Source organism: Amblyomma americanum, chromosome 1 (genome assembly GCF_052857255.1).
Source record: "Amblyomma americanum isolate KBUSLIRL-KWMA chromosome 1, ASM5285725v1, whole genome shotgun sequence".
In the NCBI taxonomy this organism is placed as follows: Eukaryota; Metazoa; Arthropoda; class Arachnida; order Ixodida; family Ixodidae; genus Amblyomma; species Amblyomma americanum.
In genome coordinates this window covers 79,209,461-79,232,991 of record NC_135497.1, presented here as the reverse complement: position 1 = coordinate 79,232,991, position 23,531 = coordinate 79,209,461, and the positions used below count along the sequence as shown (strand labels likewise).

General features: G+C 43.6%; 1 protein-coding gene and 1 long non-coding RNA gene across 4 annotated transcripts in view; one reads left to right on the top strand and one right to left on the bottom strand.

The window, feature by feature from the left end:
* The first annotated feature begins 227 nt into the window (after positions 1 to 227).
* LOC144113107 (uncharacterized) overlaps positions 228 to 23,531 on the top strand; it is a 40,787-nt gene continuing 17,483 nt past the window's right edge. Inside the window, exons 1-5 of one of the 3 annotated variants that reach the window (XR_013310618.1) lie at positions 228 to 1,402; positions 2,998 to 3,018; positions 4,522 to 4,615; positions 4,748 to 4,788; positions 17,380 to 17,573. Coding sequence is in view for 2 of the 3 variants with exons in the window: in XM_077646019.1 (XP_077502145.1) it covers positions 389 to 1,402; positions 2,998 to 3,018; positions 4,522 to 4,615; positions 4,748 to 4,788; positions 17,380 to 17,573 (1,364 nt within the window). In the remaining variant the exon portion in view is untranslated. The remainder of the gene's footprint in view (positions 1,403 to 2,997; positions 3,019 to 4,521; positions 4,616 to 4,747; positions 4,789 to 17,379; positions 17,574 to 23,531) is intronic. The other 2 variants (XM_077646019.1, XM_077646020.1) reach the window with 2 other exon arrangements.
* LOC144113108 (uncharacterized) overlaps positions 11,542 to 23,531 on the bottom strand; it is a 28,091-nt gene continuing 16,101 nt past the window's right edge. Inside the window, exons 2-4 of the long non-coding RNA XR_013310619.1 lie at positions 13,526 to 13,632; positions 12,816 to 12,935; positions 11,542 to 11,983 (exon numbers count right to left, since the gene is read on the bottom strand). This is a non-coding gene — a long non-coding RNA (uncharacterized LOC144113108). The remainder of the gene's footprint in view (positions 11,984 to 12,815; positions 12,936 to 13,525; positions 13,633 to 23,531) is intronic.

Genomic DNA, 23,531 nt, shown 5'->3' with positions numbered 1-23,531 from the left:
GCTAGCAGACGTTTGCGCCGCTTATGAGTACAAAACCAACTTTTTTACTATTTTTGATGCTTGCTGTGAAAATAAATATAAATAATTCTTCCTCCTAGATGGCGCGGTAATCTGTAAATGACTAAATTTGTACTTTCATGTGTTTGTATTTTTTACGCAGAGTATGGCAGAGTTTTGCAACTACATTATCCACTCTGCGTGCACGAGCAGCAGTGGCACTGGCGGCCTCTCTTGCCGTGCGTTGAAACTTGGAGTAAAATAACACGTGAAATAAGCGGCGCGGCAGAAGAAGAAAATATACGCGTAAACGAGCCAGCTCGAGCGGTGCGTGCTGCGTGCATTCGAACGTCTCTGGAAAAAAGCCAGCTGGAGGAAAAACTCTGTCAGCATGACCGATGTGATGAGCCTGCAATCCTTGTTTGTTCCAGGAGCCTCCAGATCCTCCACTATCAAGCTGAATTGTGACGCAGATTCTACCACGGATTCTAGCGGTCGCCTCATGCTCCCCGAGATCGTTGCCGGGACGCCCGCCATTGCGATGCTACCCCAGAGGAAAGGTTCATTCTTGAGGGGCACTTTTTATGGCAAAAACGGCGGTGAATGGGCTGACGAAGAGACCGGAGAAGAGACGTCTGACTTCATTCGTACGCTGCAAAAGCAGCTGAAGGAGATGACGATTTCAGGTGCCGTTTATCGACTCATGCAGAACCACGAGGCACATGGCTTTTTAAATGCGGAAAGAAGGTTCCCATGTGCGAACACGCTCACGGGTGTGTATTCCATTTACCGTGGAGCTTCGTTCGATGTCATCCAAAGTCACTGTTTGTCCTCCGTCCCCCCTTTCAACGACCGCAAACCCAATCTTGGTCGCCTCGAAGGGTGGCTTGTGGTCACGCTTCCCTGGGACCACGCAGGTTTGTCCTTTGGAGCTGAGATACAGAAATGGTGCGGTGAGCCTGAGCTGCTGAAAGCACCGCAGCGTTGCTTTACATCGTCGCACCGTCACCAGTGCGTTGTCAAAAAAGACGTGACGACCCTGCGCTCCCTGCCCCGGTTCCTTGTCCGCCAGTCGGACGACATGCTCATGCTTGTGCTTCACGCCTCGGCCGCTGATCCTACTACTGTGTCAGGGTCGTTCTGCGCATGTAAAGCAGCCTTTCGGATGTTTTTCACTGACTGCCGCTCACCTGAAGAAGTTTACAGCGTTGCTGTGGCAACTCCCTTTGCTAAAGACTCCCTCCTCGACGCGTACAAAGTAGTCAGTCTCCAGAAGATCTTATTTATTTTTCTTTACAAGACTAAGTCTGCTGTGGGTTCCTGGATGACCATTTCTGTTGGCACCGGCTTTGACCGTCTGCAAGCGCTGGTGTTAGAACCCCCGATGGCGTGCATCACGGAAAGGGTAAGCATTGCGCGTTTTGTTTTTTCGTTTCGTCAGTTCCGCTTTTCGTTTCGTTTTCTGGTGAAGAAACGCACGCCAAATATTTCATCGGTCACGGAGACAGAGTGCTTCTCTCCTGTAAACAGCAGGCTTGTTGGCAGTCAAGTTTCATACAAACGTGTCTGGCGGTAGGTTTTGTTTAGCAACACGTTTGAATGAGGCATTTGCCTACCTTGTGCAAAATAAATCCAATCTCATGTCGTCTGCGATGCTGAGCCAAAAGGCGGTTAGCAGCGGCTGCCAATGTGTGTGGCGAGTGTTAAATGATAATAAATTAATTTGGGCATATTGGTGAGTGCTACATCATGATCCAGGCTTATGTTGACGCCGAGTAAAGCAGAAATTTGGGCGATGTCGTATGCATTCATTGTAGGGGAACAGCACAACAACGGCGGGACATAGCGCTGCCTTGTCAATTGTCTATGCACCGCCATTGTATGTTGACGCCGTATGCAATCTTTAAACTGAAAAAAAAAAATAACACATAAATTGATAGCTGAGGTCGTTCAAGGTATTTGTTAAAATTGATCTGATTGTCAAACTGAAGTGTGCTGTGTGTGCCCCGCCGCGGTGGCTCAGTGGTTAGGGCGCTCGACTACTGATCCGGAGTTCCCGGGTTCGAACCCGATCGCGGCGGCTGCGTTTTTATGGAGGAAAAACGCTAAGGCGCCCGTGTGCTGTGCGATGTCAGTGCACGTAAAAGATCCCCAGGTGGTCGAAATTATTCCGGAGCCCTCCACTACGGCACCTATTCTTCATTTCTTCTTTCACTCCCTCCTTTATCCCTTCCCTTACGGCGCGGTTCAGGTGTCCAAAGATATATGAGACAGATACTGCGCCATTTCCTTTCCCCAAAAACCAATTATTATTATTATTATTAAGTGTGCTGTATGAAAACGGCACTTCGGCATGAACTGGCTCCAGCTGGCAGGCAAGCCAGGTTGGCTTTGGCTTCGCTTTTAGATGTGGCGACCGACTGGCACTTCTGTATTTGTTGGGCAGGCCCTATTTGTTGTGTGAAGTTTGTCACTGTCAGTAAGCCTGGTAACAACGCTAAAGGCACAGAGTGTAGCACTTGGAAGGCAGATTTCAGCGAGAGCTGGAGCTGAACTGTCTGACGTAGTTCGCCATTGTCCATTGTTAACTATCTCCGATAATATTTAATTTACACTTTTTTGATCCTGTTCCTGATTGTGAGTTGTATGAGATTAGCATTCGAAAAAAAAACCTAAAAATATCTAGACATTGCATGGCTTTACTTGGTGGGCACCTAGCACCTATGACATTAGGTTTTACTTGCTTGCACTACTGAGTGAAATTGTGCAGGTGATCCTAGGTGTGCCAAGTCAGTTTTCACTTTATTGGTACATTTATGCCATTTGAAATATGCAGTTCCTGATTTATGAATCAAAAACACCCAATTTTATTGATCTGCCAGCTAATTTAAAGCATGTAGTCATTGACACTATTGTGTTTGTAAAAAATGATATTACAGCTCTCTGCATGGTTTAATCATCATAACTATATATCTGTATTGTTTTGTATTTTGTTTGAAGGGGCAAGTGAAGTTGGTCTTCGTAAGTTTTTGTCATTTTGGCAATAATTTTTCTCTGCATGCCCTCTTGCTGGTGTACAGTGCTTTACAAAAGTTTGAATCTCTTTTCACGTTGTTCATCTGGAAAGACCTATTGTTGTACATTTGTTTTCCTGGCAGTGCCATGGATACTCAAGACTAAAGGCAATTTTATTGGGAGGCCAAGTGGTCTGTGAAGTGATGAAAAGCACTGTACATGCAGAACAGTGCAAAGTCATACCTACGTGCTCAGCTTAGCCATGTATTTGTGTATGTGTGAGTGCTTGGCATTCTTGGGGTGACAATGTTTTTAACATCAGGAGAGGCTTGTTGTGGTCACTTCCAGGGCACATGCAACCTTGTAATAAATGCAGTCCAGAGTACATTGCAGCTAGGCATCTGGCTTGCAACATGTGTGCAAAGTGAATGCATCTTTGTTCATGCCCACAATTCATAGCTTGGAGATTAAGGAAAAGGCTTGAAATAAGATTGAGGGCAGCAAAGTATACTATGGAAAGAAAAATAATAGAGATAGCATTAAGAGCAATGCGTGTTGTTGGGCTTATTAAGTTGATATTCAGAAAAAGGAGCAGCAGTCCATGACAAGATGGGCATCATCTTTCAGCAAAGCTCTTTTCTGACGGAAGCTCAGTATATACTGCATCTGTGCAGAAGTCGTCTATGAGATCCAGCTCATGTATTGCAAAGTGTACATCTAGAAAACTGGCCACTGCCTGAATAAGAAGCTGTGTAAGCATGAGCTTTCTTCGAGAAATGAAGGCATGCTGTCAGGCCTGCAAGTGAGAGCCTCATATGGCTGACGCCAAAGTGTTGCTGAAATGTCATGATAAAACTGCATGTTACCGATATGTAAGTGGTTTTACCTGAGAGTAAGATGCTCTTTCTTGCTTTGTTCTAGAAGCCAGGTGGGGATTTGCAGTCTCTGCACATCAGTCTTTGTGCATGTGTAAAGATGCAATATATAATGGGTCTCCATTGAATAAGGCATTGTTTAAAGTTAGCATCTCTCCTGTTGTCTCTCTGTGCCCCTTTCTTTGGTTTGCAATTTTCTGCTGCTGTGTGTTTTTCTGAAAGAGCACCAAGAGATAAAACTGAGCAGTATTGACTGCAAGGCAAACCCAAATTAACGATGCCCTAGTGGGAACAAGAAGCGGAAATGGACTTTGGTCAGACGTGTGATGCAGAAAACAGATGACCAGTGATCTGTTGGGCTAACAGAGTAGATTCCAAGGGAGGGAAAAAATAGGGGGGGGGGATTTCACAGAGTTAGGTGGGACGATGAGATTAGGAAATTCACTGGGGTGAGGTGCCACGGCTAGTGCAGAATAAGCCTAATTGGAGATCAGTGTCTATTAGAGACCTTTGTCCAGCAGTGGGCGCAATGCGACTGCTGCTGTTCATGGTGATCATTCTTAGCTAGTGGTTTTTAACACACCTTGCTTTGTGTATTTATTTTTTAATTGTGTTCAAAACACTTTCTGTGCAGACTCAGTTCTCTAAGTTCAGCTCAGTTGAATCAGTGGAAAGGAACAAGAAAGAGGCTGAAGGAGCCAGCCATAAATCAAAAGCACCACTTATTGGTAAGTTACAACTTGTCTGTTTCCTAAAAAGAGGTTAGATAGAACTTGCACTACTAATCTGATTCTATGACTGTTTAAGTTCTATTGCACTGGTGGTGATATCTCTTCCTCAGTCATTGTATTTACTTTCAGCCCGCCAGCAGCGGTCTCTCTCGGAATCCTGTGCATACCAGGTATGTATAGGCTGGTGTATGTAAGTTTAATGCGATGGTGCCAGCATGGCATTCCTGCCACATCCTGTTGAGCCCTCAACTCATAATTCTCTATATCTGTATAAAATATATCATATTTCCCTGTTTACAACCTGCACCTAATTACGAAAGTAAGGTTTTGCTGTAGAAGTGCATTAGGTATCCAGCTTCTCCCAGCTGCACCACACAGCATGTTATGCTGTTATGCACTAGGACCACAAGCACAATGATGTTATCTTGCATTGCACAAGGGTAGGTGGGGCACAGGTTCAGTTTTTCCTGCTTATGCTCTACCCTAACAGTGTGAGGTTTCGGTGAACGAAGTTGAATCACAACCCTTCATAGCTTGCCATCTTAGCTTTGTTGCGCCATTGTTCAGCTGCTGTGCCCAAGATCACAGGATCGAATTGCAGTCCTAGCGGCTACATTTAGGTGGAGGCAGAATGCAAAAGCACCTATATGCTCTGTAGTGTTCATACTTGAAAAATAAAATGTACCAGTACTATTTAAAATTTTAGTCATGCTGTGCAAAACACCCTGTATAATTTGCATGCTTACAGTAAAGCTTAGTTGAGAGTTTGTGCTGCCCAGTGCCTTCTTTCCTTGCACGTGTTTTATAGTTCTACAGGGGATGTTGTGGGAGCTGTCAAGTTTACCTTGAAAGTGTGCGGTTTATGGTCGCAGATCGCATTGTAAGTCACACATTGTTCCATGTTTAAAACTGGTTGTTACCTGCCACAGTGGCTCAGTGGCTGTGATGCTCAGCTGCTGACCCCAAGGTTGTGGAATTGAATTCAAACTGCTGTTGCCACAGTTCAGTGGAACCAAAATGCAAACATGCCTGTGTACTGTGTACATTGTGTGTCCGAGAACCCCAGGTGGTCAAAATTAATATGGAGCCCTCTACTGCGGTGCCTCTTTACCCCACGTGCAGCTTCACTACATGTACCCCCCCCCCCCCCCCTTGCCCCCCATATACCACACCTGAATTGCATAATCAAGAAGAAAGTCACTTTGCACAATACCTGCACGAAGCATAGAGGATGCTCTGTGAGCAAAGAAAAGCTGGCAGGAAAGAACTGCCATCACAGTGTAACTGAGCCTATATGACAGAAGATGCCACATAAGGAACTGACTAGTGCTGAGAAATTGTGGGCAGATATGCAGCTGCTTAGGGGCTCTGACAGTCTGGAAGACTTGGAAGCAGAGAGCAGAAGTGTAAGTAAACTGTGATAGCCAACTGTCATGGAAACTGATCAAATTTAGCAATATGCATGTTTTATTTTATGTAATTCCCAATTTAAGTATCCTTAGTAATTTATAACATAATAAGGTCTCTGTATTATTTGTATAATTCGTAATGCTATTGCAGAATTTAGTTTTGCTCTGAAGTACAGTAAAACCTCGGGGATATGATCCCACTTCATGTGGTCGATGTCTCTGGCAACAAAAATCTCCTATAGATAGTGGTTGGACTTATCGTTTTGAACCAGAAAAAAAAGAAACGATTAAAGTACGTCGAATTCATTTTTCGAATCCAGTTCTAACTGAAAAAAGTCAGTATTTCTGGCTTGCAAGGCATGGCTAGCTGGCTGCTGATTGCGAGTCACACACACTTAAAGTCGAAAATTAAGTAGGGAAGCCAGGGGTATGACGCGACGATGGTATTGTAGGCTAACCATTGCAGTTGTGCAATTTGAGGTATTGCTCTGCTAGGCTACATACCTCTGCAGACTGGGAAGCATCATCTCTTCGCTGTCTTCTAGCTAAGCACTGTTTGCTCACTAACATCAACTGCTTAGAGCAGTTAGTCGGTTAACTAGGTTAATCGAATGCATGTAGGACATTGACGAGAAACCATGAAGGGGCGTCACGAAAAAGTATCTTTTGGTTACTGCGACGATTGGGCGGCAATTCCATCTGCGGTGGTGGCTCAGTGGTTATGGTGCTCAGCTGCTGACCCGAAAGACGCAGGTTGTTTGATCCCGGCCGCAGCGGTCAAATTTCGATGGAGGCGAAATTCTAGAGGTCCATGTACTATGCGATGTCAGTCCACTCTAAAGAACCCCAGATGGTCGAAATTTCCGGAGCCCTTCACTACGGCATCCCTCATAGCATGAATCACTTTGGGACGTTAAACTTCCCAAATCAAATCCAATCAAATCTGAGCAGCAATTCCAACTGAGTTACTCTTTTAATGAGGGTACCAATTTTTATCTACAAGCACAGTTCCAAGTTATACTACCATTCGCACGTTAAATTAATTACTGGTAAATACATTGTTCAGGATGACAAAAATACTGAGATAAATGACTTTTGACCACATAGAATTGCTACATTAAGTCACCAAAAAAACATCATGGAATTGCAGTGCTGGCAGACAAGGACACAAAGAGAATACACACATACAATTGCGGTGATGCGATGAGAGGAACAATGCGGCATCCCGGCATCCCTCATAGCATGAATCACTTTGGGACGTTAAACTTCCCAAATCAAATCCAATCAAATCTGAGCAGCAATTCCAACTGAGTTACTCTTTTAATGAGGGTACCAATTTTTATCTACAAGCACAGTTCCAAGTTATACTACCGTTCGCACGTTAAATTAATTACTGGTAAATAAATTGTTCAGGATGACAAAAATACCGAGATAAATGACTTTTCACCACATAGAATTGCTACATTAAGTCACCAAAAAAACATCATGGAATTGCAGCGCTGGCAGACAAGGACACAAAGAGAATACACACATACAATTGCGCTGATGCGATGAGAGGAACAATGCGGCACGGATCAACAGAAAACACGGAGAAGGAGCCCTTATTTGTACAGGAGCCCTTTGTACAATTGCACGCACATCGGTGCAATTGTATGTGTGTGTTCTCTCTGTGTCCTTGTCTGCCAGCGCTGCGATTCCATGTTTGACAACTACCAACTAGCCCAGCAACCAAAAAAAGTCAGCATTTCATTCTTCGAAAATAATATTCACCGAAAAAAACCGAAAGTAGCGTCCTGAAATAAAGAAACCGAAAAAAGTGTGCCCAATTTAATTTTCAAAAATAAAAATCGAATAAGACGCATAAGACGATCCCCCGGCATCTGCGTTCAAAATTTCGACAAATTCTCGTCGTATAATACGTTTAGCGACCAACAGCAGATGTGCAAACGTACGAGCACGCCGAATCTGGGGCACGCGACATGGAGCTGGAATGCAGTGGCAGTCATCCGCTACGGTGGCTTCTCTGCGATGCCTAGATGCATTGGGGCGAAGCATATAAAAACTTCAGTAATTCGCTAACTCGAGCGGACCGTTGCCGCGGTGATGCGGCATGAAGAGGAGCAGCGTAGCGGCTTCTTTGCAGTGTCTAAGGGCCAGGGTCCAAAGCATTTGAAGACTACATTGATGGGCTTGTATACAAGCGCGCTGAGTCCGAAGATACACGGCTTGAAGAGGAAAACGCTGCGGCACTCGGTCGCCGCGGCAGTTTCCCGACAGTGCATTGGTGCAAGGGGGCGAAGCACCCGAAAACATCAAGGAAGAGATCTCTGTTACTTTAGCCAGCTGTCGACGAATTGGATGTTACGAAATTTCTCCTGCGTTAAGAACAACACAGATGACATTTTTATTAAATTTCTTTTATTTCCCACATTTTTTTTAAACGTACCAGCGAGGTTCTGTTGCAGTTACCTTTCTTTCCCAGATGAAAATTCAAAGTGGTGTTACAAGTGGTACCACTCGCAACAAAGTGGTACCAGTTGGTCTGTCAAGTGGTTGCACTTAGGAACCATTTGAGTGTAAGCGGTCTCATCTGGTCTTGGAAGTAACTTGAAAACCACTTTGGAGTAATCTGTGCCATTTGGTGTGCCAAGTGGCTCCACTTGCCCATCAAGTGGTCAGTAAGAAAACCACTTGGGCCCAAATGGTTCCACTAGCCTCTTTTGTGGTTCCAGTCAGAAAACCACTTGGGGCGAAGTGGTCAGGCTTTCTTCAGTAATATTGCACATCCAGGCACCATGTTGAGCTTGCAGGACACCAAAACAAGGAGAGGATGGTTGGTGGTTTGGGCTAGTATTGGAGCACCTGGACCACTTGATTCATAAACCACCTAAAAGTTGGAGAGGACACTTAAGCTCCCCATTAAAGGAGTATAGACACCTGGTGGCATGTTTTCTTCTCTACAATGATGCGGAAGACATTACTACACATGAATCACCATGTGGTTTATGGCTTATGGAGGTTTAACGTCCCAAAGTGACTCGCGCTATGAAGGACACTGTAGTGAAGGGCTCCATAAATTTCGACCACCTGGGGTTCTTTAATGTGCACTGAATCACCATGTGGTATTTACGTAGAACCACAAAATATATTATAATTGTATTTTTCCTGTCATGCTGTTTTGGTTTCGGTTTTAACAGCCTTACAATAGCTGTGACGTCAAAGAGTGGTTTTATGTCACGTGAGGCATGGAAAAACGTCGATATAATCACTGCGTCATCGTTTTAATTCACTACAGTTCTGAAGACAACCTTCCTCAAGAGCTAGAGTGACAACAAATGTAGAAGCAGCGATTATATTGCAGTGTTTTCATGCCTCATGTGACATAAAACCACTCTTTGACGTTACAGTCCTCATTCAGCTGTTGAAACCGAAACCGAAACAGCACGAGAAAGAAATTCGATTATAAATTATTTACCGGTCGTAGGAGAATACGAGGTGGTAATCCATGTATAATGATGCCCTACACATCAATACAAACAAGAAAACACGCACCCAAAAATTAGGTGTCTATACTCCTTTAAGTGTATGATGTGATAGCGTAGTGGCATAGGCTTTCTATTCTGAACAGTTTGACACCTTTGAACACATTTTTTAATTGTTTCAATTAGTTAATTGAGCAATTACACACTCTAAATTTTCTTAATTAGCATCATCAAGCATCGGCTTTTCATTCCGATCATTTTGACACCTTAAAACTCCCATTGTTCCTATTTTTTCATTTATTTAATTATTCAATTACAATGATTTCATTAACTCATCATCACGTATTGCACACCAATCAATCATCAATCACTAGAACTACAAATTACCATGAGGCTTTTTTTTTTTTTTACGCAGCCCCAGATTATTTGTGACACGCGGTGCTGACTAACTACTACGCCAACGGCTTTTCGACCAAATGAGCTGTATACGCTATCGCGGAAAAGTGGTTCCATTCAGAATTTGATCTCACTTAAGGTGGAGTGAGACTTTAGAAGGAGGAAAAAGAAAATACTTTGTAGCAATGGCATAATCAGAGCGACAGTAATGAAACTTGGCACAAAATATGCATAGAAGTAGTGTTACAAAAAGTGTAAAATAAAAATTTATTTTAATTTTTTACACATTTGTTCCCCTTGCATGTTTATGTTACAGAAGTGGAACTATAATTATAAGCCTGCAGCAAAAACTACATTCTGTAGAGTTTTTTCTTCATTTCCATTGAGTGAATTCACTATTTAAAATGAAAATATTCTATAAAATAGTTTTGCTGCTTATAATTTTAGTTCACTCCTGTATAAACATGTCTTTCCTCACGGCTAATTTCAGTGCTGTTAGGAGCCATTTCTGAAAAAATGGAGCAAAAGTGTAAAAATAAAACTGAGTGGTAAATTTTTAAAAATTAAATTCTTTGTATCTAGCTTCTGTGCATATTTGTGTCAAGTTTCATTAATATAGCTTTGAATATACCATTTCTACAGAATTTTTATTATTACTCCTAAAGTCTCACCCCACCTTAATTGAGACATCCAGCTTATACACCATTTTAAGAGGAGCTGGCAGGAGATCTGGAGAAATACTCTCAAACACATGCGCTGCGCTACACCCCACTGTTGGGGCTGTTAATCCGTTCATCCGGCACACAGCTCAACTTGCTCAGATACCGGTCAAGTGCATGTTTGCGTCTGTAAACTGAAATATTGTACGCAGCGCCAGTGTCCTCTAATTATGAACGCTTTATGCGGGCTGTGGCAGTAGTGAATGAAAATAGAAAAAAACACCACTAATATGTTATGCTGAGGTCTCAATGCGTCTGCAATGTCCGTTTCTTCACCACTTTCCCACTAGCCCAGAGTTATACCCCTGTCACGCGGCCAGTTTCAATGGCCTTCAAGATTCTCAATTGCTATTGAACTCGAAGGAGTTGCGCGGCCAGTTTCAGTGGCCTTCAAGATTCTCAATTGCTATTGAACTCGAAGGAGTAGTGTCGCTGCTACACTGCAAATCTCAGTGGCCATTGAAATGGTTCTCATGTTTTGCGCCAAGTTTGTGTGGTGCCAGAATTGCTACTTTTTATTTTGTGCAAATAATGAAAATGTTTTCATAAATCTGAAATAAATTTTGAAAAACTTTTTTACAGCCATAGAAGGTTTTTAGTTATCGTTAAAGGCCAGTTGCGTTATCTCAAAGGACACTGCCTTTTGTACAATTTGCTGCCACAGTTTTGTAGTGCTGTGGCAAAACTGGTACCGTTGACTTTTCCCTGCTCTTCTGCGATAGAGAGTATAAAATTAATGCTCTTTAAGCCAGACCTGTACAGACTGTACAGACTAATATTTTACTGCTTGCATTAATGTTTAGGAGAATAATGTTTGTTCATTCTTTTGTTCTGTGAATGTATCTTGCACGCAAATGCGCTTTGGCACTGCTTGAAGCAACGCTTACAACCTTGGGCAACGCATGAAGGCTCTCGATAGTTCTGCGCTGCTTTGTTGACTCGACAGACTATTGACTCGATGGCCATTGAAACTGGCAGTTTAGCAGCGTTCAACGACCTTTGAGTCGATAGACTATTGGTTTGAGGGCCTCCGAAATGCCCGTGTGACAGGGGTAATACATCAGCAGTGGACGTTGTTAGTGAGGAGAAAAACTTGTGCCAACAGCAAGCTTACACATATGTTCAGCGCACTTTGTGAATGAAATTCAGACAGAAGGAAACCCACTATATGTACTTAATTTCGGGTGCAGAATGAACCACATCTGGCCTGCCAATTTTAGAAGACTGGGCTTTTGGATTGTTCAGGGAAAGCTGTTTTAATTCAATAGCTCATGATCTAGGGACTTCACAAATTTTTCCACAACCTCGTTTCACCACCTCATATATTCACAAACACTGGGAGCATGTAGGCATCGCCACCTGAAAAAAAAAAAAAAAATGCCGTTAGTATGAAAATACTAATCGCATTTGCACAGCATGGCATAAATGGAGTCGGCGACACACAACTTTTTACCCAAGTGCAAAGTGAGCAAAAATGCAGTGACAGCAATGAAAGAAGGAAGAACACACGGCATGCAAAGGACAGTAAACTCTGCCGTGCATTGTAACAAATCGTTCGCGTGAAAGCACATGGTAAATAGGTCCACTCAATTAAACGATGTATAACCGTGCCAGCAATACAACAAATGTTACGATTTGAGCGTTGCCTCTCCCAAACTGAGATTGCCAATCTCAACACAGGCGTGACGATTCAGCCTCCCAGTAAGCGGTAATAGCATTGCATTAAAGTATCAACCTATCAGTCCGTGTAATTACACATTTTTCGGTATTTGTGGACCAATGAGTACTGGCAGGAGTGGAGTTAGTAAAATGCATGTTGCTTTCAGTGAACTGGCTTGTATTATCGCTCGTAGTATGAGCAGCCCTATGTGAGCAGCAGGAGGGTCCGAATATCAATTTCATCATTTGTATCACCGGAAAAGAAATATTGCAGTGATCGGACATGGATTTTTTCGGTCACGTAGCTCACTTTTATCTCCCGAATGTTCAATTCGCGAACGGGGGGACTATTGTAAACTCTGCAGTCTAAATTGTCACATTCGCCTAGGCCAAGCAGGCAGCGAGAGCATGCATAAGAAACTGTGCTCCTTGAAGCCATAGATATTCTATCATGCAACACCATGCCATGTTTACCCTACAGGCAACCAGCGACAAAAACTACACACGTGAACTGTGCGAGCATGGCACTCACCGATACTGATTGTTCGCTCCGTCGAAGCATGGTTGCCTGCTTCCTGTTGGTTGTTGCAGGCACTAATATCATAGCACACATGAGGATGAACATGAGGCAGACCTCCTCGCACAATTTTGGCTGAAACAAAATGAGCGAATGCACTTTCAGAGATCACACGCTGCTGTGTCTGCAGCCCACGGGCTGGAAATCCTCAGCCCATGATGCCGTCGTCAGTAGGCGGCGCTTGGCTAAAACAAACATGGCGTCACCCACTTATCGAAACTAATATCGTGCGTAGGTAGCATTCACAGTGATGTCACATGGGCGGCGGTGACAGCTAGGATAGTGCTGGCAACCATGCTGGCTGCCTCGTCCACAATATCTATGGACCAAGCTGTGTAAGCTCCAATTCGGATATGAACTGCATTAATATCCTAGACGCCCAACATGGAGTCAGTGTGGCACAGGCCTTTGATGCAGTAGCAAGGAAGCGATACGAAGGACAGGTAGCTCTGTGCGGTGGCATTTACCAGTCTTTGGTCATGAAAGATGAACTGTCCTTGTGCCAAAGGTTGACATGTCTGATATCAAGGACTACTTGGTGCGCACAACTAGCTGTGTGACGCGTGAACAACTCAAAGCAAATAAATCTCTGGACACACAAAACTATCCTACGAGTGGCTTCATTCCGGAGCCGCGACTCAAGAAGACTGAGGCAAAATGCTCACTGCATGCTTTGCACTGCATCAGCATTACGTTGATATTGTCTTGGCGGAGACTCGGAAACCATTCCACACGATGCTTCACTGCCAGCTCGAGCGTCCTGCTGCACTACCTGCGAGTGATGTAGGGGAACAAAAAAATATCACCTTTTCTGTGTTTTCATGCACAGCAGATCATAATAAAAATAATAACTTTATTTTTGTCTCCGAAATTACTGTGACAGAGGAGCTGCAGAAAAAACTGTCATGAACAGCTTGACTAGGCTGCAGCTCCTATATACCAAACAGCAGTGACAGGCAACCAAAAGGAAAACATCACATGCATGACAGCTTTATTTGTCAAATGAATGAGAAAAAAATGGCACAATTCAAATCAAAACAAAATAATATGATCAAATAAAATCTAATCTGTAGTTATGGACACACAGCGTAAATTTCATGTTCATCAAAGCAGGAATCTCATGTTCAAGACCTTCGTGTATCAATAACAGCATAAATAGCAAGCGCAATGGAAAGAATAGTTCAAAGTGTAGGGAAAGCAAACATACTTATTGCAGCTCAAGGATGCCTAAAATTTGGCAGTGCATTCATTGTACATACAACACAATTCACGATGTGTGCAGGTAAACAGGTTTAGGTAAACAAGTTTGTTGTACGCGTTTAGAATGGAAGGAAGTGTATGTTGCAGGCACCTTTCCCCCGTGTTTATGCATGCTGTTAGCACCAACCAGTTTTCAGGCTGTCTGAAACGGTTGCTCTTTTTCTTTTCTTGCAAATTTGCCAGGTGCCAAATATGATTGCCATTTTTAGTTTCTATTTTAAAACGAATGCTCAGGTGGTATTGATAATCATATTTTCATTACATCAGTTGCTAGAAAAAAACCTTTGCTGTGTGCTCTGTAGTTTGCATTAAAGACAGCGAAGAAACTTTTTGCAAAAATGTGAATTTTTTGTAGACAGGAATCTGTTGCTGTGCCCCAAACAAGCTAACAGTAGTTAATGTGAAAATAAAATAGTGAGTTGTAAAGAAGTAATTTCATCAGTTTAGAAAGAATGCAGTATCTTAAGCAACCAATCGTACCAATTACTCTGGCCAGTTGTTTGACAGCGTGGTTCACGGGATCTTCCCACAACATATTTGAAGAAAATACTAGACCAAGGCATTTAAAATGATCAACGATTTCTATTTGTCTTGAGTTATATATGATACTATCGTGTGGGGGAAACTGGTTTGTTTTTCAGGCAAAATATTACTGCTTTTATCTTTTTTCATTCACATGCATTTAATTAGATCTTCTGTCCAACCTGTTGTTGCAACCACACAGAGTGCAATTGACCATGATCATGACAAAAAGCCGCCATAACTCAGAGAACTGGTTGTAGTATGCTGTCGGTGCTGCCAAAATCCAGGGTAGCTTGAGAAGTAACCACCAACAACGTGAGGTTGAGGTGTGATTGAGCCTTAGAATGGCGGAACGGAAGCGGAAGAGGAACCTTCCCACAAGGCATTGCAACCATTCAGACTGATGTTTGGTCCTATCAGTATCAGGTGTATTAAAAATGCTTTGCTCTGGTCCTTTACTTTGGAATTCATTGTTAGGTATTGGACAATGGCTTTCTGAAGCATGAAGGCCAGGGTGTTTTGCTGATGTGGCCAGGTTTTAAAAACTAAGAAAGCAAGGTGATACTGTAGTTGTGTGGTGTTGAAGCCCATGGCTTTCCTCCTTAGCATGACTTCAGGTTTGTAGTGGTTCCATATATACTTTCAGCATCACCGCATGGTCCTTGTGGCACCATTGCAAGGCAAGGCTCTGTGAAAAGAAGGCATCATCAATTCATTGAGGCTTAAGATATGATGGGAGTGCGGGCTGCACGGGCTCAGGCTTACCCAAAAGCCCCGGCTGGGCCATGCGTGGGCAGCAATTTTTGTCAGAGCCTGGGCCGGGCCTGGGCTTTGGGTTGTGGGCCCGAAATGGCAGCTCAACTTCATATCATATTCAATAATTTGTGTTGATGCATAAAAGGATCAGAATTAAATTCCAGCTTGATGAATAAACAAGAAACGATTTTAAAAATGTCAACCATAACAAGAAAAATGGAAAAATAAAAACTAAGGGCTTATCAGATGTGAATGTCTTGGGTAGTCCACTTGAACGTTTGCTAGTTTGTCTGCCTGAGGCCTGAAGAACAAACAGGAAAGAAAGGAAAAAACCTGTGGCTTAATGTATCACACTTGCTTGTTGCATTGCAGACAAGAATTACGCATGTAATGAAGCAAATTTGTGGCAACCCACATAAACGACCTAGCCCCAAGTTTGAAAGCTGCAGATAAGTGCTGTGGTGATTAACTGTTTGCAAAATTTTGGAGCTGTGAAAAAGAGTAGAAATTAAATCCAAAGCCCCTTCTACACTCCCTCTTTTTTGCTTACATAGTAACGGTACTAGCATTTATGCAGCAGAAATCAAGAATTTTCAATGGTCAGTGTTATGCTTAATAATGATCGGTTTGCCTGTTGATGGAACGAGAGTGGGATGAAGCACTCTTTGGTGACTAGTGGCCTACTCGCTGCACCTCTAGTCTTCTTTGTGCACTATTCATTTTCTTACGTGAAGGCTAATGTCTATGCTTCAAGTCCTTGTGCATTTGCATTTCTGTGTTATAGGTTTGTGCTCACTGGTGCACCATCTCTGTTGAAAGCGGAATGATTTACGTGCACTGCTGGCCTATTAACAGTGCCTTCCCACTCTGCTGTTGAGATAATTGTGTTTTGCGCAGTATGCTATCTTGACCTGCTATGTTCAAGAGACATGTGCAGGCCAGTCATGTATGATGTAGGCTTCTGGCATGGGTTTCTTCCGATGGGAAGAAAAAAATTTGCATGTGGAGGTAACTGTTCATCAATGTACAAGAGAAACTATGTGGTACCATAGCTGCTAAATTGTATAGCTTATATATGGATGGCAGAAACTGCACCAAAAGTGCCAAATTGTGGAAACTATAACTCCATTGTTACTTGGTTATTTATAAAAAATGTTTGCAGAAATTCAGTGGTGCCTTGAAATTTGCAGAGAATCGCAAAAATTGCCACCAAAAGAAGGTTTTCAGAGATAAGGTGGCCACATATCTGTTGGAGGAGCCTGATGGTTACAAGTGCACAGATAAGCATCACAAATAACAGTTGGGTAGCTAGATATCGCTTGAACATTGCTGATAAAGGTGATACACAGTAGTGTATTGCAGTACACTACGGACAAGTAAAGAGGCACCATGTGCTGAGGTTTTTGTGCACATTAAAAATTCCTAGGTGGTTGATCAATCCAGGGCCCTCCACTGCAGTATGCCTGATAGCCCTTAGTATGAAATACTGCATGAGTTATATGTGGCCACAGCACTAGGAGCAAGGCAGGGGTGCTTCTGAGTGATCATCTCATTTAAAACAAAAGGGAGAGTATGATTGGTTCCTCTTCTCTTTTGGCACATCATACAAGCCGTCTGCAACTGCATCACTTCTTTTCAGGTTATCTGTGGTGCATTTTCAACCTTGCTTTAGGTAGTTTTGATGGATTTAAAGACTCTGCACATATACATACATACATACATACATACATACATACATACATACATACATACATACATACATACATGCATGCATGCATGCATGCATGCATGCATACATACATACATACATACATACATACATACATACATACATGCATGCATGCACGCACGCACGCACACGCACGCACGCACACACACACACACACATTACTAATAGCTATACAACTGCACCTTTTGGAGTGTGTCTTTTTCAGGCCATTCAGTTCTCAGTGGTAATGTGCACTTTTTACATTTCTTCTAGATACCTGAGCGTACTCGACGAGGCATTCTAAAGAACGGCATTGACTGGAGGCGTACCATATCCGAGTCAAGCGATGACTGTTTCTCAGCCACGTCTTTAGATTCAGACTTGTCATGTCCAGCCAGCTCCCTTGAAAGCATCCAGCCCAAGAAGACAGTTAGCTTCAGTGATCACGTCAGTCACATTGTTTACAGGTATAGTGCTTTTTATTTGTGGCTTTTGCTGAGTGTAGTGACTGTGTTCCTTCTACCTGACAACCATGTCATCATCATCAGCCAGATTATTTCCACTTCAGAAAAAAAAAAAGCCTGTCCCATTGATTACCAGTTAACCCTGTCCTGTACCTGCTGTCGCCACCCTATTTCAGCAGATTTTCTAATGGCCAACTCTCTCCCATCCTTGGCTATAGGTCCATTTCCTCAGCTGGGTTATTTAATTTCATATCATTTATTGAAGCCTTAAAGGCCCGTGGGCATTATATAAGGTGGAGGCAAGAGCAGTGTGTAACAACATAATGATACCAGTTCAACAATAACAACACAAAAAGCAAAGGAACGAAACAAAACAAAAATGATCATAAAAGAAGGGACAGTAGCACAGGGTCAGATTATTTGGTATAGCGAAAAACATCATGCAAAATACAGGTGAATCGCTAGTTTAGTGTGAAAAATGGCTCGATCTGTGCATGAAGCAATATTATTATATAGGCAGGGCATTCCATCGGGCTATTGCATCTCAGAAGAATGAATCGTTCACCACCAATGTGCAAACTCTCATGAGAGCTATTGGATGACTGCGGTTTAGGCATGGCGATATTCCTGACGAGGGCTGTAGCAGAAGGGAGTTTGTTCTCTAGTCCATGCTGCTCTTCAACAACCCTCGCATTGCAGAGGAAGCAGGGCTGGTGCCTGAACTGCATAGCCTTAGCACTTGCACTAGCGAAATATTCGTGCCACATTTGAGGAGGAAGAACTCTGCCTATTGAGTAGCATTGTTTTCATACAAATTTTTTAATGTCCCATCGGTTAGTGTTACATTTAGAGGCATATAAATGTCATTGTCATGTGGCTTTCTCTATTCCGTTACATTTATCAAGCTCAACATTCGTGTGGAGTTGTGAATTGTGAACATTCATGTGGAGTTCTGTGGAGTTGTGAAGAGAAGTGATTGCACTACACATTCCTTCTTGTGAAGTGGCAGAGTAATGTTGTAGAATGCAGAGAGTATTGTTCACATCCAGTATGGTGCATATGCATACAAAGCATCTTCAAGGCCATATACCTCTTTGGAAATAGGTGATCTACACTTAAGGTGCACCAAGACAATGGGAAAGTTAAAGTTAAAACAAAAGAGCTCATTCTCTCAAAGGGGTTCAAACTCAAAGATACATTATGCAGTATCGGTGAGGACTTTTCTGCCACTACCCACTCCATTCGTAAGGAATTGGTACGCTTTGCATGTGAAAAGGACGTCTGCTTCAAGCTCTGGTACAAAAGGTTGATCATTGGAATGAAATCTTATTTCTACAGCAGCTCTGAAAAGGCTGTGAAGGAAATGAGCTTTCAATGGCTAGATGAGCACCTCTTACCCCGGCCTATCACCAGACAGTCATCTTTTAACATTGAAAGCCACACTTCAGAACACAGAAACAACACTTACATTGGAAGTATCCTATCCAAATGAACCGATACCAGCATAGATATAAAAAGCGTAACCTTTAACAAAAGCTCTAACCGTGTGTTTGGCGCATCATAGCCTAAGTTGCTTTTGCACCATTAAAATCAATATAACTAACTAACTAACTAACCAGCATAGTAATCCAATCTTGGGAATGCGACATCATTTTGTTAACGGAAACGTGGCTTATGCCTGCTGTCAGACTCGGAAATCTTTCGTTACTCGCCTGAATTCATAATATATCGGCATGATCATTTACGCAGTAGAGGCAGTGGCATCTTGATTGTGGTAAAAGGAGACATCTTTCATTCTAAATTACACATTGACACTCCCCTGGAGATGCTTTAGATCACCAGCAATAGCTCGTGCAGGCTTGTCGTTGGGCGTGTGTTGCCGTCCCCCAAAACTGAATTCAGACTTGATTAAACATTTCAGCGACGCCCTAAACTACTTATATATGAAGTACCCACATGCAGAGTTCTTTCTTTTCAGAGATTTTAACTACCCTAACATAGACTGGCTTCAAAATTCATGCCAAACTTCTAAAGAATGCGCCAATTTTGTTAACCGCCTGTTAGACTACCATCTAACGCAGGTGATCACTTAGGCTACTATAGAGACGCCTAGCAGCGCAAACATACTGGGTCTTCTACTAATGTCTGACTCTTCTAGTCTTAAGTCTAATTACCTTAAAAAAATAAGTGACCGTAAAGTTATCCTCACTACTTTTACATTCCTGTGCCGTAAAAAAAAATCCACTAACAAACAAATACATTTGTGTAAGCACGGTGATTATCAAGTGGTAAACATAGAGCTGGAAATTTCTACAGCCCTTACAAAAAACTGATTTCATATGCGTTCTACTAAAGGAAACTAGCGCCTTCTTCAAAATAAGCTGAATGGCTTTGTTCAGAAGTTTGTACCCACCACAACTATTAAAAACAAAACATCAGCCCCATGGTTCAATACCGCAATTAAAAAGCTTGTAAGGAAAAGTAAACGGTTATACAGGGCAGCAAAATTGAGATATAACCTAAGCATGTGGGAGGCATACAGTAAAGCTGGTAGAAGTGAAGCCGCGAAGCAAAATTTTTTTGACACATTACCAAATATGCTTAGGACAAGTCCCCGACAACTTAGGGAAGCAATCCACTGCAAAACACTGCGGTAACCATCACTGACAGTTGTGATAAACCACTCAATGACAGTAATTGCACAGAAGCCCTTCAACCGATTCTTTTGCTCAATCTTCACACAGGAACACAACCTGAATTGCCCCAAGTCCTCTTGCCCACTAATCATGAAGCTATGGTATCAGTAGTAATTACACTTACTGGTATCATTAATATAAGTAATTTAAAGCTGTCATCAGTTGTCGGTACCGATAAAATAAATTCTATGATATTGAAAAACACAAAGGTAATAGTACCTGATATTGATTTTTATGCAGTCACTTTATTCGGGCTATGTACCTAGTGAATGGAGAATGGAAAGGTCGTCCAAGTCTTTAAATCGGGTAGCAAGTCATCCGTTTACAATTAGAGACTCATATTATTAACCACCATCTCATCTAAAGCCATGGAGCACATTTTTGTCTCCAATATTGTTAAGCACCTTGAGCACCATTATCTTATACACCCAGCACAACACAGATTCCATAAAGGCCTTTCCTGCAAAGCACGATTAGCTACATTTCTTCATGACATACATGTTAACCTAAATAATAACTCAGTAACAGACGCTACTATATCTTTCTTGACTTTGAAAAAGCTTTTTGATGGAATTCCTGATGGCCAATTAATGCCACTTTTAAATCTTTGCCCATTTGTGCTTGCATGGATAGAAAATTTCCTTACCGAGAAAAAGCAGTCTGTAGTAACTAATAACACAGCATCTAACCCTACCCCTGTTCTTTCCGGCTTTCCCCAGGGATCAGTGCTTAGCTCACTTCTCTTTCTTATCTCCATTGACGATCTTCCTCAGTGCATAAACATTAACATAGGGTTTTTTACCAACGACTGCATAATTTATGCTGAAACAACTAATCATAAATACAGTCTGAGCTTACAACGAAACTTACTAGCAATAGGAAATCGGTGTCAAAAATGACAAATATGTCCTTGAACATTGCTAATTGTAAGGTGATGCATTTCCATTGGCTCTCTAACTTAATCGCACACAGCTACTTTCTCAGCGGCTCTCATTTACAGGCTACATAAGCGTACTGTAAGACAGGCCTTCAGCTCCCGAACCGCCAGCGGCTGGAGCTTAAGGAAGAAGATGACGACAAGCACTAAACGTTCTGATGCTTGTGCGTGCTCTGGACTGATCGCTGCTTCTGGACTGGCTCTGAACTGTACTGGTTGTCGTTCGCGACGTAGCGCCTTGGAAGACGTCCTGCTTTATACGTGGTGGAGGTGCCAGCGATCCCCTCACCCTGGAGCTTCACAGCCGAGCATTGCCTACTGCCTCCGCGATGCCTGAGACCGCCGCCCAACCTGCATCACCGCTTCCCTCGGCTGCCATCTGTTCTGGCACAGTGCATCAGCGTGATCAAGCCATCTTCAACAGCACGGATGACACAGATATGCAGGATTGGTTGGCCTCCTATGAACACATAAGTGCGTATAACAAGTGGGACGGCAGCGTCAAGCTCACCAATGTTATATTTTAATTGAGCGACATTGCTAATCAGTGGTTCCAAGACCACGAGGCTAACATCTCCAGCTGGGCGGATCTTAAAACAAACCTGACAGAGGTTTTTGGCCATCCCGCTGTGCATAAGCTTTGTGCCGAGCAACACTTGCGTAGTCGGGCACAACAAAGCGGCGAAAACTTTACAAGTTACATACAAGATGTCATTGATCTTTGCAAGCGCATAAACGCTTCCATGAGTGAGGCCGACAAAATTAGAAATAATGTGAAAGGCAATGATGATGATGCCCTCCAGATGCTCGTCGCCAAGAATCTCCAGTCTGTGATGTCATAAACTACTGCCAAAGCTTCGATGAGCTGTGCAAACAGCGCCTTTCCACCTGCCGTGCTGTCTTCCAGGAGGAAACAATTTCCAGCTTGGCTCTTCCCGGGGACGGTGGTCTAGATCACTAGTCACTCCTGCAGCACATTCAGCAGTTTGTCCAGCCGCCACGGTGGCTGAGTGGTTATAGCGCTTGGCTGCTGGCCCGAAAGACGCGGGCTCGATCCCGGCCGCGGCAGTCGAATTTCGATGGAGGCGAAATTCTAGAGGCCCGTGTACTGTGCGATGTCAGTACCTGCCCACATATGCCTATGCCTCCGATCACTCCCAACCTCCAGCGTGTCATACAGGAGCAGGTCGCCGAGGTACTGCCCCCTCCTCCTCCTCCTTAGCAGTCACTGATCGCAGCTCCTCTAACGTATGCTGATGCTGTGGTGCGACCGCGGCCCTCACATGCTGCTCCTGTCTACAGGCCTCCTCGCTACCTATTAGAACCCCAGCGACCTGCAGCCCCCAATCACAGCCACAGCCTCTCAACCCCTGGTGCACACAAGACAACTGACCTATTTGCTATGCCTGTAGAGTCGCTGCCCACGTGGCTCGTTTGTGCCGCAGTCCTGACCATCGTCTGTACAATTATAGGCATGAGCCGACGTACGATCTTCCGCAGTCCTCCTCGCCTGCGTCACATGAGCTGCCTCTGGATTCCTCTTTTACCACCGTTCGCCGTCTTCTGGCCGACATTCCCGTTCTCCGATGCTCTGCTGCCAACCCGCTGTCCACATGGAAAACTAACGGCCGCAGTTCTGGGGGCAAGAATTGTGCCGCCAGTGACTCGCCCAAGACCCATCCCCGCCAATATTATCACCGTGTTCTTTGAGGGAGTCGCCGTCAAAGCACTTGTTGACACTGGCGCAGCCATTTCTGTTCTCAGTCACAGCCTTAGTCGCCGACTCAAAGTGACGACGCCTCTTCCTGAAGTTTCTCTTTGTACTGCCAGCGCCCAGGACATTCAACCAATAGCCGCCTGCACCGCCCACCTTCTTATTGAGGACGTTCCATACACGATAGAGTTCCTTGTCCTCGTCCGCTCAGCTCACGACGTCATCCTTAGTTGGGAGTTCCTCTCCATACATCACACCGTTATTGACTGCGCCCGTGCTCAGCTTGAGTCATCGCTCTTCAGTGACGCTGCCTTGGATGTACCCATTGCTGCTGCTGCTACTGGGGTCATCTCAGAGGACACATTCAGCCTTTCTCTTCAGTGCTGGTGCCACTTTCTTGTACTGCTCTCTCCGACGCAACTGCAATTTATGCGCCCCCTTTACGATGTGCTGACCAGAAATCCGTTTTGCTGCCTCATGCGCTGCTGACGTTTTTCGTGGCTCAAGCACTATTTATGTGTCCAACCCGTTCTCCAGCCGTACCACTTTACTCCATGGCCAATCACTTCGTAGTGTTGCCTTGCTCGATCCCGCAGCACCATACCCCCTCGTTG